The sequence below is a fragment of the Paramisgurnus dabryanus genome, chromosome 9 (genome assembly GCF_030506205.2).
Source record: "Paramisgurnus dabryanus chromosome 9, PD_genome_1.1, whole genome shotgun sequence".
Taxonomy (NCBI): Eukaryota; Metazoa; Chordata; class Actinopteri; order Cypriniformes; family Cobitidae; genus Paramisgurnus; species Paramisgurnus dabryanus.
The window spans coordinates 38,272,650-38,286,528 of NC_133345.1; the positions used below are offsets into that span (position 1 = coordinate 38,272,650).

At 36.0% G+C, this 13,879-nt stretch overlaps 1 protein-coding gene across 1 annotated transcript; it reads right to left on the minus strand.

The window, feature by feature from the left end:
• Nucleotides 1–3,874: 3,874 nt before the first annotated feature.
• Nucleotides 3,875–9,980, minus strand: eif3m (eukaryotic translation initiation factor 3, subunit M). Its single transcript, XM_065260440.1, has 11 exons — nucleotides 9,852–9,980; nucleotides 9,202–9,334; nucleotides 8,981–9,119; nucleotides 8,721–8,844; nucleotides 7,702–7,796; nucleotides 7,532–7,615; nucleotides 7,339–7,438; nucleotides 7,179–7,260; nucleotides 4,395–4,538; nucleotides 4,239–4,299; nucleotides 3,875–4,056 (listed from the first exon to the last, which is right to left on the minus strand). The coding sequence occupies exons 1-11, from the start codon at nucleotides 9,891–9,893 to the stop codon at nucleotides 3,933–3,935; spliced, it is 1,128 nt and encodes a 375-aa protein (XP_065116512.1). The 5' UTR covers nucleotides 9,894–9,980; the 3' UTR covers nucleotides 3,875–3,932.
• Nucleotides 9,981–13,879: the final 3,899 nt, after the last annotated feature.

Consider the following 13,879-nt stretch of genomic DNA (forward strand, 5'->3'; position numbering starts at 1 on the left):
ATAATGTTGTTGTACTGCAGCAATGAAATACTGGAGAAAAAGGAATGTTATGCTGATATAAATGATAAACAAAATGAAAATAATTTGATCCTTAATATTAATTAATAATTGCGATATTTAACTCCAACTGTCTCTGTTTTACGGGTTAATTTCTTTGTGATATGAATTGCAAGGTCATTTGCTAATTTATTGCGCAATCTGTCATTTTTCGACTGCTATGTCATTACAAGATCCCGTGTGAGATTAACAGGGAGATCCAGTTAAACTCCTTCGAAGCCAAGTTTTGCTATTTAACACATTATGTGCCATTTTATGTTGATTTTGTGTTCTAATAAATAAAAGAGACAACACAAGATGTGTTCCAATAATAACACAAACACAAAAAGTGTCATAATAATCATCATCATTATAAAAAACAGGAGCTTTTGCAAGTGCTTGGGCCCTGCAAAAATCATTCTTTGTTTTAAAAAAAAGCCAGTTTGTGCCATGTCCAGTTTTAGTCTATAGCCTAACGCATCAGTGGCATAAATATGAACTTATGATTTCTATGAAGTCAATCATTTTTTTATGCTATATTATATAAATAGAGCCATTGAGCCAGAGGTCTCATGTTAGTGATATTAACCACTAGATGGCGTTGAACATATAGCAGAGACTGGGGCTTACAGTCACTTTTAATTCCAGTGGGTTTATTTTTAAAAGTCAATTTCCACCATTATTGCCTGAAAAAGTTTTCATTTATTTAACACATGTTGATCCTATGTGCATGTTTTATCACAGGGGTTTTGAAACTTTTTGACAGGGACCCCCACACATGATGAACCTTTTGTGAGGGACCCCTTTACTGGTGTTAGATAAGTAGAAATTGTGATATATACAGACAGTAAATTGTTTACAAACTTAAATTATTGGCTGAAAAAATAATTTTTACAATGTTTGCTTTGTCTTTTCTTGGGGTGGGGGGTCCCCGGACCCCAGTGTGTAATAAAACTTTTGACACTATATTTTTAGATTTTCTAGAACCATGTGACCCTGTTTCATAAAATCAGTCATAAGGGTAAATTGAGATTTATTTAAAATTTGCATTGATGTATGGTTTGTTAGCATAGGACAATATTTGGCTGATATACAAGCCAGATTTAAAAATCTGGGATCTGAGGGGGCAAAAAAAAAAAAATGCCTTTAAAGTTGTCCAAAAAGAAGTCATTAGCAACTGGATCCACTCACATAAATAAACGTTTGATATATTTATGGTAGTATGTTTACAAAATATCTTCATGGAACATGATCTTTACATAATATCCTAATTATTAATTATTTTTGGCATAAAAATGTATAATTTTGACCTATGCAATGTTTTGTTGGCTAGTGCTACCAATATACCCATGCTACAAGACCCTAGCTTTGGTTTGTCTTCTTTTTAGATTTCTACCAGCTATTTTAGGGTTAGGAAGAACCAATAAATATAATAACCAAATATTTTTTTTAACAACATGAAGTAGTGTTTTGTCCATGTTTGTGTACAACAGGTTTTGATACACAGAATTAAGTATTATGGTGCAAAACATAAAAAAAATGTGATGTCCACATCCAGGTCTTAGGAGGTTAAGATTTTGTGGTCCAGGATCACACATTCATTTGTTACAGAGCCTGACTCCGCCCACTGGCAATATTTGAAAATGCAAGAAAAGTGGGCAGACCCCAACGGAGATAGAGGGGACGAACTAAGTGTGTGGTGAGATCGTAACAAGGGCGTGGTGAGCTTGAACCTGCTTACGTCACCAGTCATTTTTTGGACACAACATCCAATAGGAAAATTCAACTGCAGTAGCCACCGTTCAACCTGAAGAGGGCAGCACTCAGACGTTTTTACACCATATATTGCAGTATTGAAACACTTTATATCCAAATGTCAAAAAACTTACTAAAATCAATGAACAGCACTAATAAAGCATCATTCTTACATATCATTAACTAAAAAAAGTTGGTTTAGGGTTTAGTTACTCTTTAACATAAGTATGTTTGTACAATGTTTGTGTTTAATTTCAATCATTGATTTCACATATAAACATGTTTACAGAGCTTTTGCATTAATTAAGCATTTACATTAAGTATATTAGTATCATGTAGTCATTATCCATAATCCTGCTGATGTTCTATGGAAAGCAATAAATAAAATAAATCTTAATGAATATCTATACAAAAATGTATCTCAAACAGCACCGATAAACCTTATGACTATCATGACTACTTCATATCTGGGAAAAGCAACTCTTTTCTGCCTGACTCAAATAATCTCCATGCAGGAAAAGTCCCTAACTTTTAACAGCAATGATGTATTTGTGCTCCTGCTGGAGACTGGTGCTTAGACTGAACTATTTCATTCTGTCTGTCAACAGGGATCTGGACACTGTTGGAGGATCTGAATGCTGTGAAAGAATGCTGATATAGTTAAGCAGTGTCTGTCTTATAGACTGAGAACTGTACAGTGATATTAAAGTCAAATTCCTGCCTTTATCTTGCGTTAAAGACCAGACGACATTTAACTCATCAGATCTCAGAGGATTTTAAACATGTGCAAGGCTCTGGATGAATAATGATGGATAAATTGAGCTGAGAAATGTGACAAAAGGAAATGTTTTACTGCGCTGGGTCAATGCCAATTTTGTAGCTTTGAAAAAAATTTGTTTGCTCTAAATATAAGATGTTTTATTTTTCTTTTATATGAATAAAAAATAAATAATTACGCAATGCAGAATCCTTATTTAAATATAAAAAGTGTGTTTTTAGTGTAAAATATAAAAAGTTGGTTCAACTTAAAAACGTAAGTTACCAGGTTGCTTTTTTATTCAACTTAAAAATATTAGTTGACACAACATTTTTACACAACGTCCTTTAAGTTAAATAATATTTTTAAGTTGAATGAACCTTAAAATTTTAAGGCAACCAGGTAACAAACCAATCTTTTTTTACAGTTACCCCTAAAACTATTTTGAATCTAAAGCCACACATAAAACATATAGATAAAATTTAATTACATACCAAACTATCAAGGTGGTACCAATACCTATACTCTTAGGGGCGGTTTCCCGGACAGGGATTAGCTTAATCCAGGACTAGGCCTTGGTTTAATTAGGAAAAATTGAGAAAAACATGCTTTACAATCATGTTGCAGTTTTGTTTGATATTATTAAATGCAATGCCTTTCATACAAGAGGCATACATGTGATTTATTTTGATCATGTATGATATTTCTCACCACAAAAATGTCATTCTACCTAAATCTTATTCTAAAACAGGGTCATGAAATCGGATACAGTGAGAAGGGGAAGGCACACATGAATGGTAAATCTCCTCCAGCACATCATTTAAGTATGAACTGTTAACCTGGAGTGCGAGCGTGTTTCACAGTACATTATATTTCACAGGTCATTTGTCACAGTCAGTGCTAGTGTTTAGTACAACAGCAATGTGCTTTAAAGAAAGACTTAGTTTATGAGACTATTACCATGTCTAAGAAGGATTAAGTGTTATTTTTTATTCACCACATGACCTTATCTCTTACCTTAAGTCTTTGCTGTAATGCTCGCAGTTTCTGAATCTCTGTGCCCTAAATGAAAACACGTGAATGTATCCAATTCTGCCGTATTCCCCATTTAACAACAGTTCTTTCCACCTTGCTACTGTTTGTCATTTACATGCCTTCTGAAATTGCTGTTAATATGCGAGCAGTGCCCTTTCTCTGACATTTCTCTTGCAAAAAAATGTATGTATCACCCCTACCATCATATACATGCATTTACAAACTTTACTTCACCTTAATACACAACACCAAAGGTGAAGTGCGATCATTACAAAAACACTGCACAATCAATGATGGTCTTCATTAGTCGTTTATTTATTGAGTGTATATAAAAACAGAATCAGCTTTGTCAGGCGGTGGGTGAGAGCGTCTGAAGGCTGGTCTTTACTGTAGACAGATTCTGTTTCCAGGAGGACAGTGTGTCGTACAACTGCTGCCACTGCTGTTTGCCAAACGTGCGGTGTGTGCTGTGGCTACAGGACAAGAGAAAGAGGCACAAACATTTCACTTTTACTGACTAAAACGTGCTACTATTGCTAATAATGCTAGTATATGCAACATTTTGAGTAGTATATATGCGTGCTTCATATTTCTTTAAAACATCTGATAGCCCGGGAAGAATATGAAGCATTTCAAGTGGTAAAAAGTGTCTTACCTCACCACAACCTTCCTTTGTGTCTGGTCTATTTTGCAATAGACCATTTTGGTCCGAACAGCTAAAAATCAACAAAAAAACAATATGAAAACACTTTCCTAAGCTTAAATTATTTTAGGAGAATGAGAACACTAAGATTTAAGCCATGAGCTGTACCATCAATGACGAAAGCCTCCACATCATCAGCACCCATCTGAAGTTCCTGCTGCATGGTGTCAAAAGAGATCTCCTTCATCTCCACTGCCATTCCCATGAACGTCAACAACCTCATTTTTGACATATTTTGCTCATGAGACAAACCTGAAAGCAACATGAGCAGTCATGAGCAAGCAACACACACAAAACATTATCCCACTATCTCTGGATAACTTATGATTCACTACATGCTTGTTTTTTATACATTATATGCACTTAGGTGCCGATTGCCAACAAAACACAGACATGTGATGCAGTTTTACTTACCGCCTACTAGGGATGCTTAACGATTAATCGCGATTAATCGTTAGCTGAATAAAAGTTTTTGTTTACATCATATATGTGTGTGAACTGTGTATAATAACTTTGTATAAATAAATGTACACACATGCATGTATACGTTTTAGAAATGTTTACATGTGTATATACAGTTGTATATTTATGTATAATTTATATTATATATAAATATAACTTAATATATAATTTTTTTTTCTTAAAATTATACATGAATGTGTTCATATTTATATATATATACATATTTATTATACACAGTTTACACACATATGTGATGTACACAAAAACTTTTATTCTGCTAACGATTAATCGCAATTAATTGTTTAGCATCCCTACCGCCTACGACTCATGACCCAGTTGGGACCACCTCATTTAAAAACAAAATCCGATGTTGAACAAACACACACACACGCACAACTTCACTGCTACCCCGGATAAACAAACTATATCCATTGTTTCCATAATGCTGGGTTCTTTGGGAATCTGAACAAGCTTAAATTTCCCTCACCAACAACAACAAACTTCTCTAGTGACATTGATTTTGTGTCAGCTCTTGATTGGTGGGTGGGTGTGCTATTCCGGTAAAAGTGCCCATATAAGGACTTCCCCTGTACTTCCTGGGTTGAAATTGCCCATAAAAGAAATAAAGCATTTTACGTATAAACATGGGTGTTCGTATTGACCGTTTAACAGTTAATTGAAGGTAAGAATTTATGAACGATTAACATTATCAGTTAAAAGAAAAAATATTTCTTAACGCACGGTGCGTGTCGTCATGAGCCGACAGACATTTTGCCACTTTTCTATCCTTAATTTGTGAATGTCCTGTATTAATTTTTTAAAATTATTGCTGCCCTGACGGTCTGATAAAGTCATTTGTATGAGAAATCATTTGTGTGCGTGTTTAAGTATTAGAAGCTGAACCGAAACGCGCGCGAGCAAGTTGATGCGGCCCATCTCCATCTCGTGCACATCCAGACAGACCTTCGCTGATGGCCTTTGACCCTGACCATAAACAGCTCTCTTGTTGCACAAACGGAGAAAGACGACACAAAAGCATAACTTTTTTTTAGAAATGGCCACTGTGATAGATGAAAAATAGACAATCTGCCATTTTTGTATATTAATCATCTGGACTGATCTCGTGCTCTTTGAATAAGGTAATGTTGTGTGAATATCTGATAATGTACAAATCCTGGTTCTGTTATTGATCTGTCGCTCGCTGCTGTTTGCACGTTCAAATGAAATAAAATGTTTTGTTTTTACCAGGTCACAGAAAAACGTCAACTGAATTTTTACTCAATGACAACTTAATATTAAAATCTTATAAGTTAACGGTTAATGTTTGGTTAATAAGCTGCGGTTGTCGGTCAGGAAAATTAACTGATATAAACATCCATACGTATGAATCTTTCCAAAACTTATACGCTGGTGAAGTGCATTTGGAACAGAAATAATAATACAGTCATTCATCCAACTGCTTTTTTGACACTTTGCCTATGTTTAGCATGAGGAATCAAACTCTTTAACAGCGTTAATAAGTCAGAATGCATAAAAAAGCTTTAGACAACCCCTTTAAAGTCCCTGCGAACAGCAAGTCACAATCAACATCTGCATTGTAAGGTATTTCCTGGTGAAACTAAACATAGTGAAGAGAAATACAAGAATTACATCTGACTGAATGACCTCTTACTTCCCCAGAGAAGCACTGTGTTATATATCACTGACACTGTACATGGTTAACAATCTCTTTTTCATAATACACTTACGATACATTATTTACAAATGTTACCTACTTAAAAGCTTCAAATTGAAGCATATAACGTTATCTATTTCAGAAGGCTTGGCATTCTAGGTTAGGTTTAGTTTTGTCCAGAATAGCGGTGTATGAAAAAGTGGGCAGTCACTGTTGTGCTCCACTGCCTGAGATGTTATATAGGTGCAGACATTCATGTAGAGACAGACAAAACACTTTACCCTCTCCAAAAAAAAAGATGTTTATATTAATTATAAAATAATCAAAATGAGTAGATGGCTAATGACCCATTTACTTCAGGGTTTGAAGGGAGGTGCAGCGAGTAAACGGCTCTGTTATATCAACACTTTCCTAGAACTAGTTTGAATTGGTCATCACTGGTCAGTAATAGGGAGGATCCCGCTGTAATTATTGTTTGCTTTAAAAAAACAAAACAGCTGAGTCTTGAATTCCACTGGCGCAGTGACAACACCACCACAGATAACAGATCTGTAAGCGTGCTTGTGCTGAACAGTCCAGCGCATTTAAAAACAATAAGAGGCAAATCAACAAATCAGATTAAGGAATAAAGCAATACCAATTCTATAGATGACCCAGTTGTGAGTTTTTACAGATAAACGTTTTACTTAATCTACATAATCATTGACATATAATGTAAAATACATAATCATAATTGACTGCAAGATAGTACTCACCGAGAGACTCAATGAAGTCTTTGTTGCTCTGGTAAAACTTCATATACGCTGCGAGCTTTGCACTGACAAAGATGGTCAAAAGCTGAAACAAAAGAAGCATTTATGCAGGATTTCCGAAAAAAAAAAACAGATTATATAAAAAGAGGCAGTATTTACTTACATCATGAATGAGTTCTCCCTCCAGGAAACGCACTGGTTTCAAAGCCAAGAGATGGTCGAACAGATAGGTGTTTGGATCTTTCAGGGCACGGACGATGCACCTAAGAAAAGCAGGTACAGAGACACGCATCAGTAAAAAAAAAACACAGACAGCGTGAATTAAACTGACACAATGAAGAGGATCATACTCATACCTGTGTGCATCCACTCGAGCTTGTGATGCATTGTCCTCTGTGTAACTGCCCAGTAACTCCACCATCACTTTGGCGGCAGCTTCACTGTAAGAGACCAGATCATAAATATCAATAAACACATCACTATTCAAATCTAATGTCTAGACAGTGTTAAATATATGGGTGTGTACCTCTTCTTGCAGTCAACCAATGCCTCGTACACCAGTCTGAGCAGAGTGTGTTTCTTCTCTGTGTTTAAATTCCAGTCTATGATCCACTTACGCACCTGCACAAGATATACAAGAAGAAATGTTGAAACACGGTAACAAAAATGATGATATCCGGTCATATAGATTTTTTTTAAGACTAGTATATATTACAGTAAAAAAAAAAAAAACTAAAATAATTTATACTCAATTATAATTGAGGAGCTTAGATGCAAAACCCTCTAAGTGCGTCTGACATGTTTTCTTGTAAATGAGATTTTTTTTTATCAAAGGATTAATGGATTCTGCCAACAAACTATTTTTTTCTGAATGGCCTGAGACCAGGACTAAGCAAATTTGAAGTGAAAGTATTTGATGAATGTATAATTAGGGCTGTAACGATTAATCGTGCAAACGTGTGTTTTCTCAATCAATGAATTTTAATGAATTACGGTGAAATCCCAACACATCCCAAAGCCAGGGGGCGTTCTCGTGCAGGACCTCCCTTTGTGCCCCAGAAGAAGTAGCATTACAAACGCTATTCCAGGAAATGTCTATAAGAATATTTATATCGCTGTTCTTCAAATTATTTCAGGTATATTCATGATAATAAAGAATCTTTTGAATGATTTTTTTTTAAACTTTTTTAAATGCACGTTATAAACGACTCCGACTCAATGATTTTAGATTGATAAGGACTTCCTACTGATCAAATGCCGTAGTACACGCACAAGCTGTGCATGAAACAAAGAATCACAGCCTTGCGATTCAGAATCGATTTCAGACAGGCATTTTTAATGGGACACACGATTAATTGTTACAGCCCTACGTATAATATGTGCCAAGAACAGGGCATTATCATCATCTAATTTTTGAAAGGGGTGATGTTGGAAGTTTTTGCATCTGAGCTCTTCAATTGCAAAGAGGAAAAATTAGGATATCGAAAAAGATAAGCTAGGACGGCGCTTTTGAAGTGTTTCATAGCATCACTGTGATTGTCATACCTGGTCAAGGTCTGTAGGCATGAAAGCAATGGCATTGCAGGTGGCTGCCACTTTAATCAGACTGCAGTACACGGTGTGCCTCACTGGTGTGTTTTCATCCATACCGTGGAACAGATTGCTCAAGCTGAACAAAAACAAAAGCACATGAACAAACAAACTAACCAACAAGACTGACAAGTTAAAGAGACTCTAATCATGTCAACAATACAGTGAAAAATACAAGCACAAAAGCCGAAATGAAGAAAACAGATGGCACTCACAGCTGCATCCTGAGAGAAGGACGTTCACCTTCCCGAAACTTCACCAGCTTCTCACATAAACTCTCAATGAGAGCCTCCTGTTTCTCAGTCTCCAGAATCAGCAACAGAGATACGATGCTGTTCATCACGCTCTCAACATCTGAGGAGAACGTCAAGAGACATTTTATCAGCATATTATTCATAAAAAGGTCGTTTATTAAGTCAATTTAGGCATTTCATACCTTTGTCATCATCTTTCAGACAGACATCACACGCTTCGATGATCTGTGCCAGATCGACATGCAGGCCGCCATCAGAGTTTTCCTCCGAGATCTCAGCTCCTTTAGACTTCAGATAGGCCCGGAGTTCTAATGCCTACAAAAAGCGACAAAATTACAGTGACGTCACCAATACCATGTGTTTTCCCATAGTTTTCCTGTTTTGTGTTATTTCTGTTTTCTTTATGTCTCTACTGTTTGGTGTAAAATGAATTTTATGTAACGCTGCTTTGCAACAATGCACCAAACACAATCCACACAGTGTCTAGAAATGACAGTAAAACCATGATATCATTTACAGCATGTTAAGAGTCGTCTTTAACGTTAACAACAATGTTTTATGACTCTTGTAAGGACAAGATCCTGCTGACAGGCACGAATCTAATAAGAACTCTGTAGTTAATAAAGCTTTGCACTAAACGTCTTATTAAACATGTAAAAGCATTCAGTCAGTTGTTATCTCATAACGGTATCAGTTCATTGTTAGTACTGAGCGCGGCTAATGGCTAATTCGTGTTAGCATCTAACAGCACGATCAAACATATGGTCATGTTTCATTACTGAAATCTGTATACAACGACGCAGATGCGGTTTCTGTAAGCGGTTAAAAATACCTGATCCTCTTCTGTTATGTCAATGAATGCGGGGACGCTCATTTTGATGTTTTTTTGAGCCCAGATTAAAATCCACGCTCGCAGCCTGTCTTCAGAGGCCGGAAGAGAATCCGTTCACTTGCCGGTAATGCTGACGTACTTCCGGGTCAAAGACTTAAAGGGACCGCTTTTTTTTAATTATATGCAAAATTGAAGAATACAAAATACAATGACAAATAAACGATCTTTCAAACTAAACAGAAGACATGGCTTAATAATTAAAAAAATTATATAAAATATCATCATATAAAGATCAAATACACAAACTGAAATAAAGGGAAACTGCACAGTACAGTATGTGACAAAATAAGTATGTCCAAAACCAAAGTATGTTTAATTAGAGTAGGCGAATAGTACTCGGATGACCTACTACTTTCGGCTAGATTCTGAAGTGTGCATTAGATAAATGCTTCTCTATCCCATGAGGCTATACAGGGCCGGCTAGTGGGCTTGTGGGGCCCTAAGCAAAGATCATGAAAATGGGCCCCTCTGGAAGCACTATTCTGTATTTATTATTTTCAGTAAATTGTCATGTCTAGATTACTCAGTTTTCATTTTATTAATAAATCGTTGTGTGTCAGGGCTCAAAGCAAAGGATTTTTCTGCTCATTTATAAAACTGTGCGTAGGATCCTTACTAAAAGTCTATGTATGCACAAAAGCCAAAAAAATATTAGGACTTATAAAACAAAGCAATGTTCCCTTTAAAAAATCACAGATCACCTGTAAGTGTGCATACATAAATCATCAGATCCCACCCTGCAAGCCCATTCTCCCATTAGGTTTGTTTTTTTTATAGATCGCAACCTTTGCGTGGGAACTGGCGCACGCTTTATAAATGAGACCCAGGCAAAGCGGTCGTGGTTCAAATTTTTACTTGCCCTTCCAAAATTTTCATAAACCCTTTTGACGCGTGTGCAGCAGGCACATATTTTGACAAGACGCATGAAGCACATAGGATCACATGACGCAACAAACACATATTTTGAAATGACGAGAAACACACATGACACTCTGAACACATATTTTAAAACTCGAGCCCCTTGGAAGAGAAGTCACGAGCCTTATCATAGTTACAAATGTTTATCATTCAAATCAGGGGGTTGCTAGACATAAAGCTCTACTGGGGCACAGGCCCCCAATTTTTTGCTGACTTTTTTTTTGAAAGCCTGCTGTGTGCGAGAAGTGTGCAACACTTCTATACAATGTAATTTGCTTAACCCACTATTCTAGTGCAACAGTTACTTCGAAAGATACATATACACAAGTGTAATCTTCATCATACCATTATTAACATGTTCGAAAGCATAAATGGCATAAAATGTTTGGAAATAATGATAGCAGAGAAATATTTTCTACATCATACAATGATAGCAATGATTATTAACTTATTTTTAGAATATTTTAAGAAACCAGTCATTTTATGACTGCTATACTAAATAATCTCAGTCATAGTTACTGCTAACTGTTATGTAAGTTAGTGTCCTAGAGTTAAATATTAGTAAACGAAATATTAATTTCATATCTCAAAATACAGAACAGTATTTCACATACATCTGTTGATTTTCTCAGCAACGATGCAATTCTATAGACTTGACAGAGGTTTTCCTGAGATTTTTCCTCTGTTTGAGACCTGACAGGGTCAGGATGTAGTTTGTCTTACCTCCCTTAAACTCATCATCTCTCGTTTCTTCTTCCCTTTCCCTGCTTTGCACAAAACATTTCTGATGTACATCTACAGAAGATTAGCATTATTATTTAGAAACTTACTTTAGTTTCGTTATGCTTTCATAAGCACTCGCGTGGCGTCACCTTTTGAATGCGGTTGTGCGCGGTGAACGCAAACGCGCGCGGCCATGGATACATGCGTGCACGCGTCAATGCGACTGCTTTGTCGCCTTTACAAGCCTAAATTGGGTAACTACTTTGCATAAAGATCCGTTTTTTTCCGCGATTGTCTTTGTAAAGGAATACACTAGTTAACTGCTAAAATTTAAACTTGAGATTTACACCGGGGCACAAAAGATTTACACTGGGGCACGTGCCCCAGTAAAAGGAGTCTAGCGACGCCCCTGATTCAAATCATCCAACATACTATTACACATGCGTTTTATTTTTCAACTGTTCACTTACAAGACATATTATACTCGTCAGTGCAGACATTATATAATTTTGTGTGAATTTGTTTTTTTAAGCATGCAAAGATGTGAACAAGGCTTGACCACCTTTGCAACCAACGCCTGTAGGAAGGGCTGGCCGTTAAAGGAACAGTATGTAGGATTGAGGGAAAACTGATATTGCAATCACAAAACTTGTGGCTAAAACTGGTACTGCAATCACACAACTGGTGGCCAATACACAACATGACAACATAAACATCAGCTGAGGGCTGCAACTATATCCCTGCAAGACTACTGTTGTGATATAAGTATTTGAAATGAAAATGATTTCTTAATGTCTAGTGACATATCAGGGTCATTTTATGATTAATTGATATACATTTCTTACATACTGTTCCTTTAAGTTTTTAATGGTTCAACTAAATACCTACTCAAGACAGTATGCGATTTCGGACTCAAACATCCCAAGAACTGAAATGGACCATGCTGTTGCCTTTCAGCATGCTGTGAGAATTTTTTTTTATTATTTAATTTGAATGCAGTGCTTATGTGCAAAAATGAAGCTTGCAATAAATCTGGTTGCCATGGGAATATCTTTGTATTGATAGTATTTATTTACTTCTGTATTTTCCCATTCATTTTCTTCATAGACAGACTTGATTAAAATCTTTATCAGAGTTCTGTGATGTAACTAAATAAACTTCACTACAAACTTAGACATTGCTTGGTAAACCTAGGGCCAATGACAGCACCTCAAATGTATACCCCCGATATATCTGTACATATAGGTAAATTCAAATAATAAAAATATTATAAAACTCGCTTTTTTAACAACAAATAAAACTTTATTGACGTAAAGAATTATAACCAAGCTATAATGGTATATAACACTTGTTTTCTTTGATAAATGCAGTCATATCTTTCTGGCACACTTTCTTAGCCACGTCCACAGACAGGAACTCATAATAGAGAATTCAAGTGTATGGTATCTGCAGTCAACGGGTCATTCAGAGTTTAGAGTTTATGACTCACATAATTCAATAGGTTTTAAACAAGGTCTATCATAATGTCTACTCTTTCAGTGGTAAATCTTACAATTAAAAGATTAAAGCCAGCCTGACCTTGAACACACTAAACAGTAAGGGTGATATAGTGAAAGTCATGATGCGAGTACGTTTTGAAAGTCAATATGGGACCACCTTGACATTTCCTTGTATACCTTATCCAGGGATTTATGTATATCCCAGAGGTCAAGGCAATTGTATTGCTCACTCCCTGGATATTATTTCTGGGGGTTTCTCTTAACATTTTTCTCCAGATAGCCCTGGATATGGAAGATTAATCTTTTCTTTTTAAAGCTGGATAAAAAAAGTACATTGGAAGTGTCAACTTCCTTTTTCCTTCCTTAATCTGTGCACATATGGCTGAAGATTCTGTTGCTATTTTACATGATATCTGTTATTATTGAGATGTATGTAGATATTGATGACAAGTTTGCTGTTCCTTATTAAAAATTAAAATGGAAAACATTTTGACATTCTACTGTGACGTGACCAGGGCTCGTATTCACAAAACATTTCATATAGTTGTCCTAAATAGCAGTCCTTAAGAATTTCCTCCTAAAACCTATTCACAAAGCTGCTGCGAGCAACTTTTTCTAAGGAATGGGTAGAAATCTTAAAGGGGTCATAAGATGCGATTTTATCTTTTCCTTTGTCTTAGGGGTGTTACCAGCTGTTACCAACCCAAGCGACAATGGTAAGAAAATAGGAAAAAACTATGTGAAAACAACACATAAAATGACACGAGAAATCCGTGGGAGTGACACGGAAAAGAATCCGTGCTCCTGTCACACAAAAAAGCTGAATTC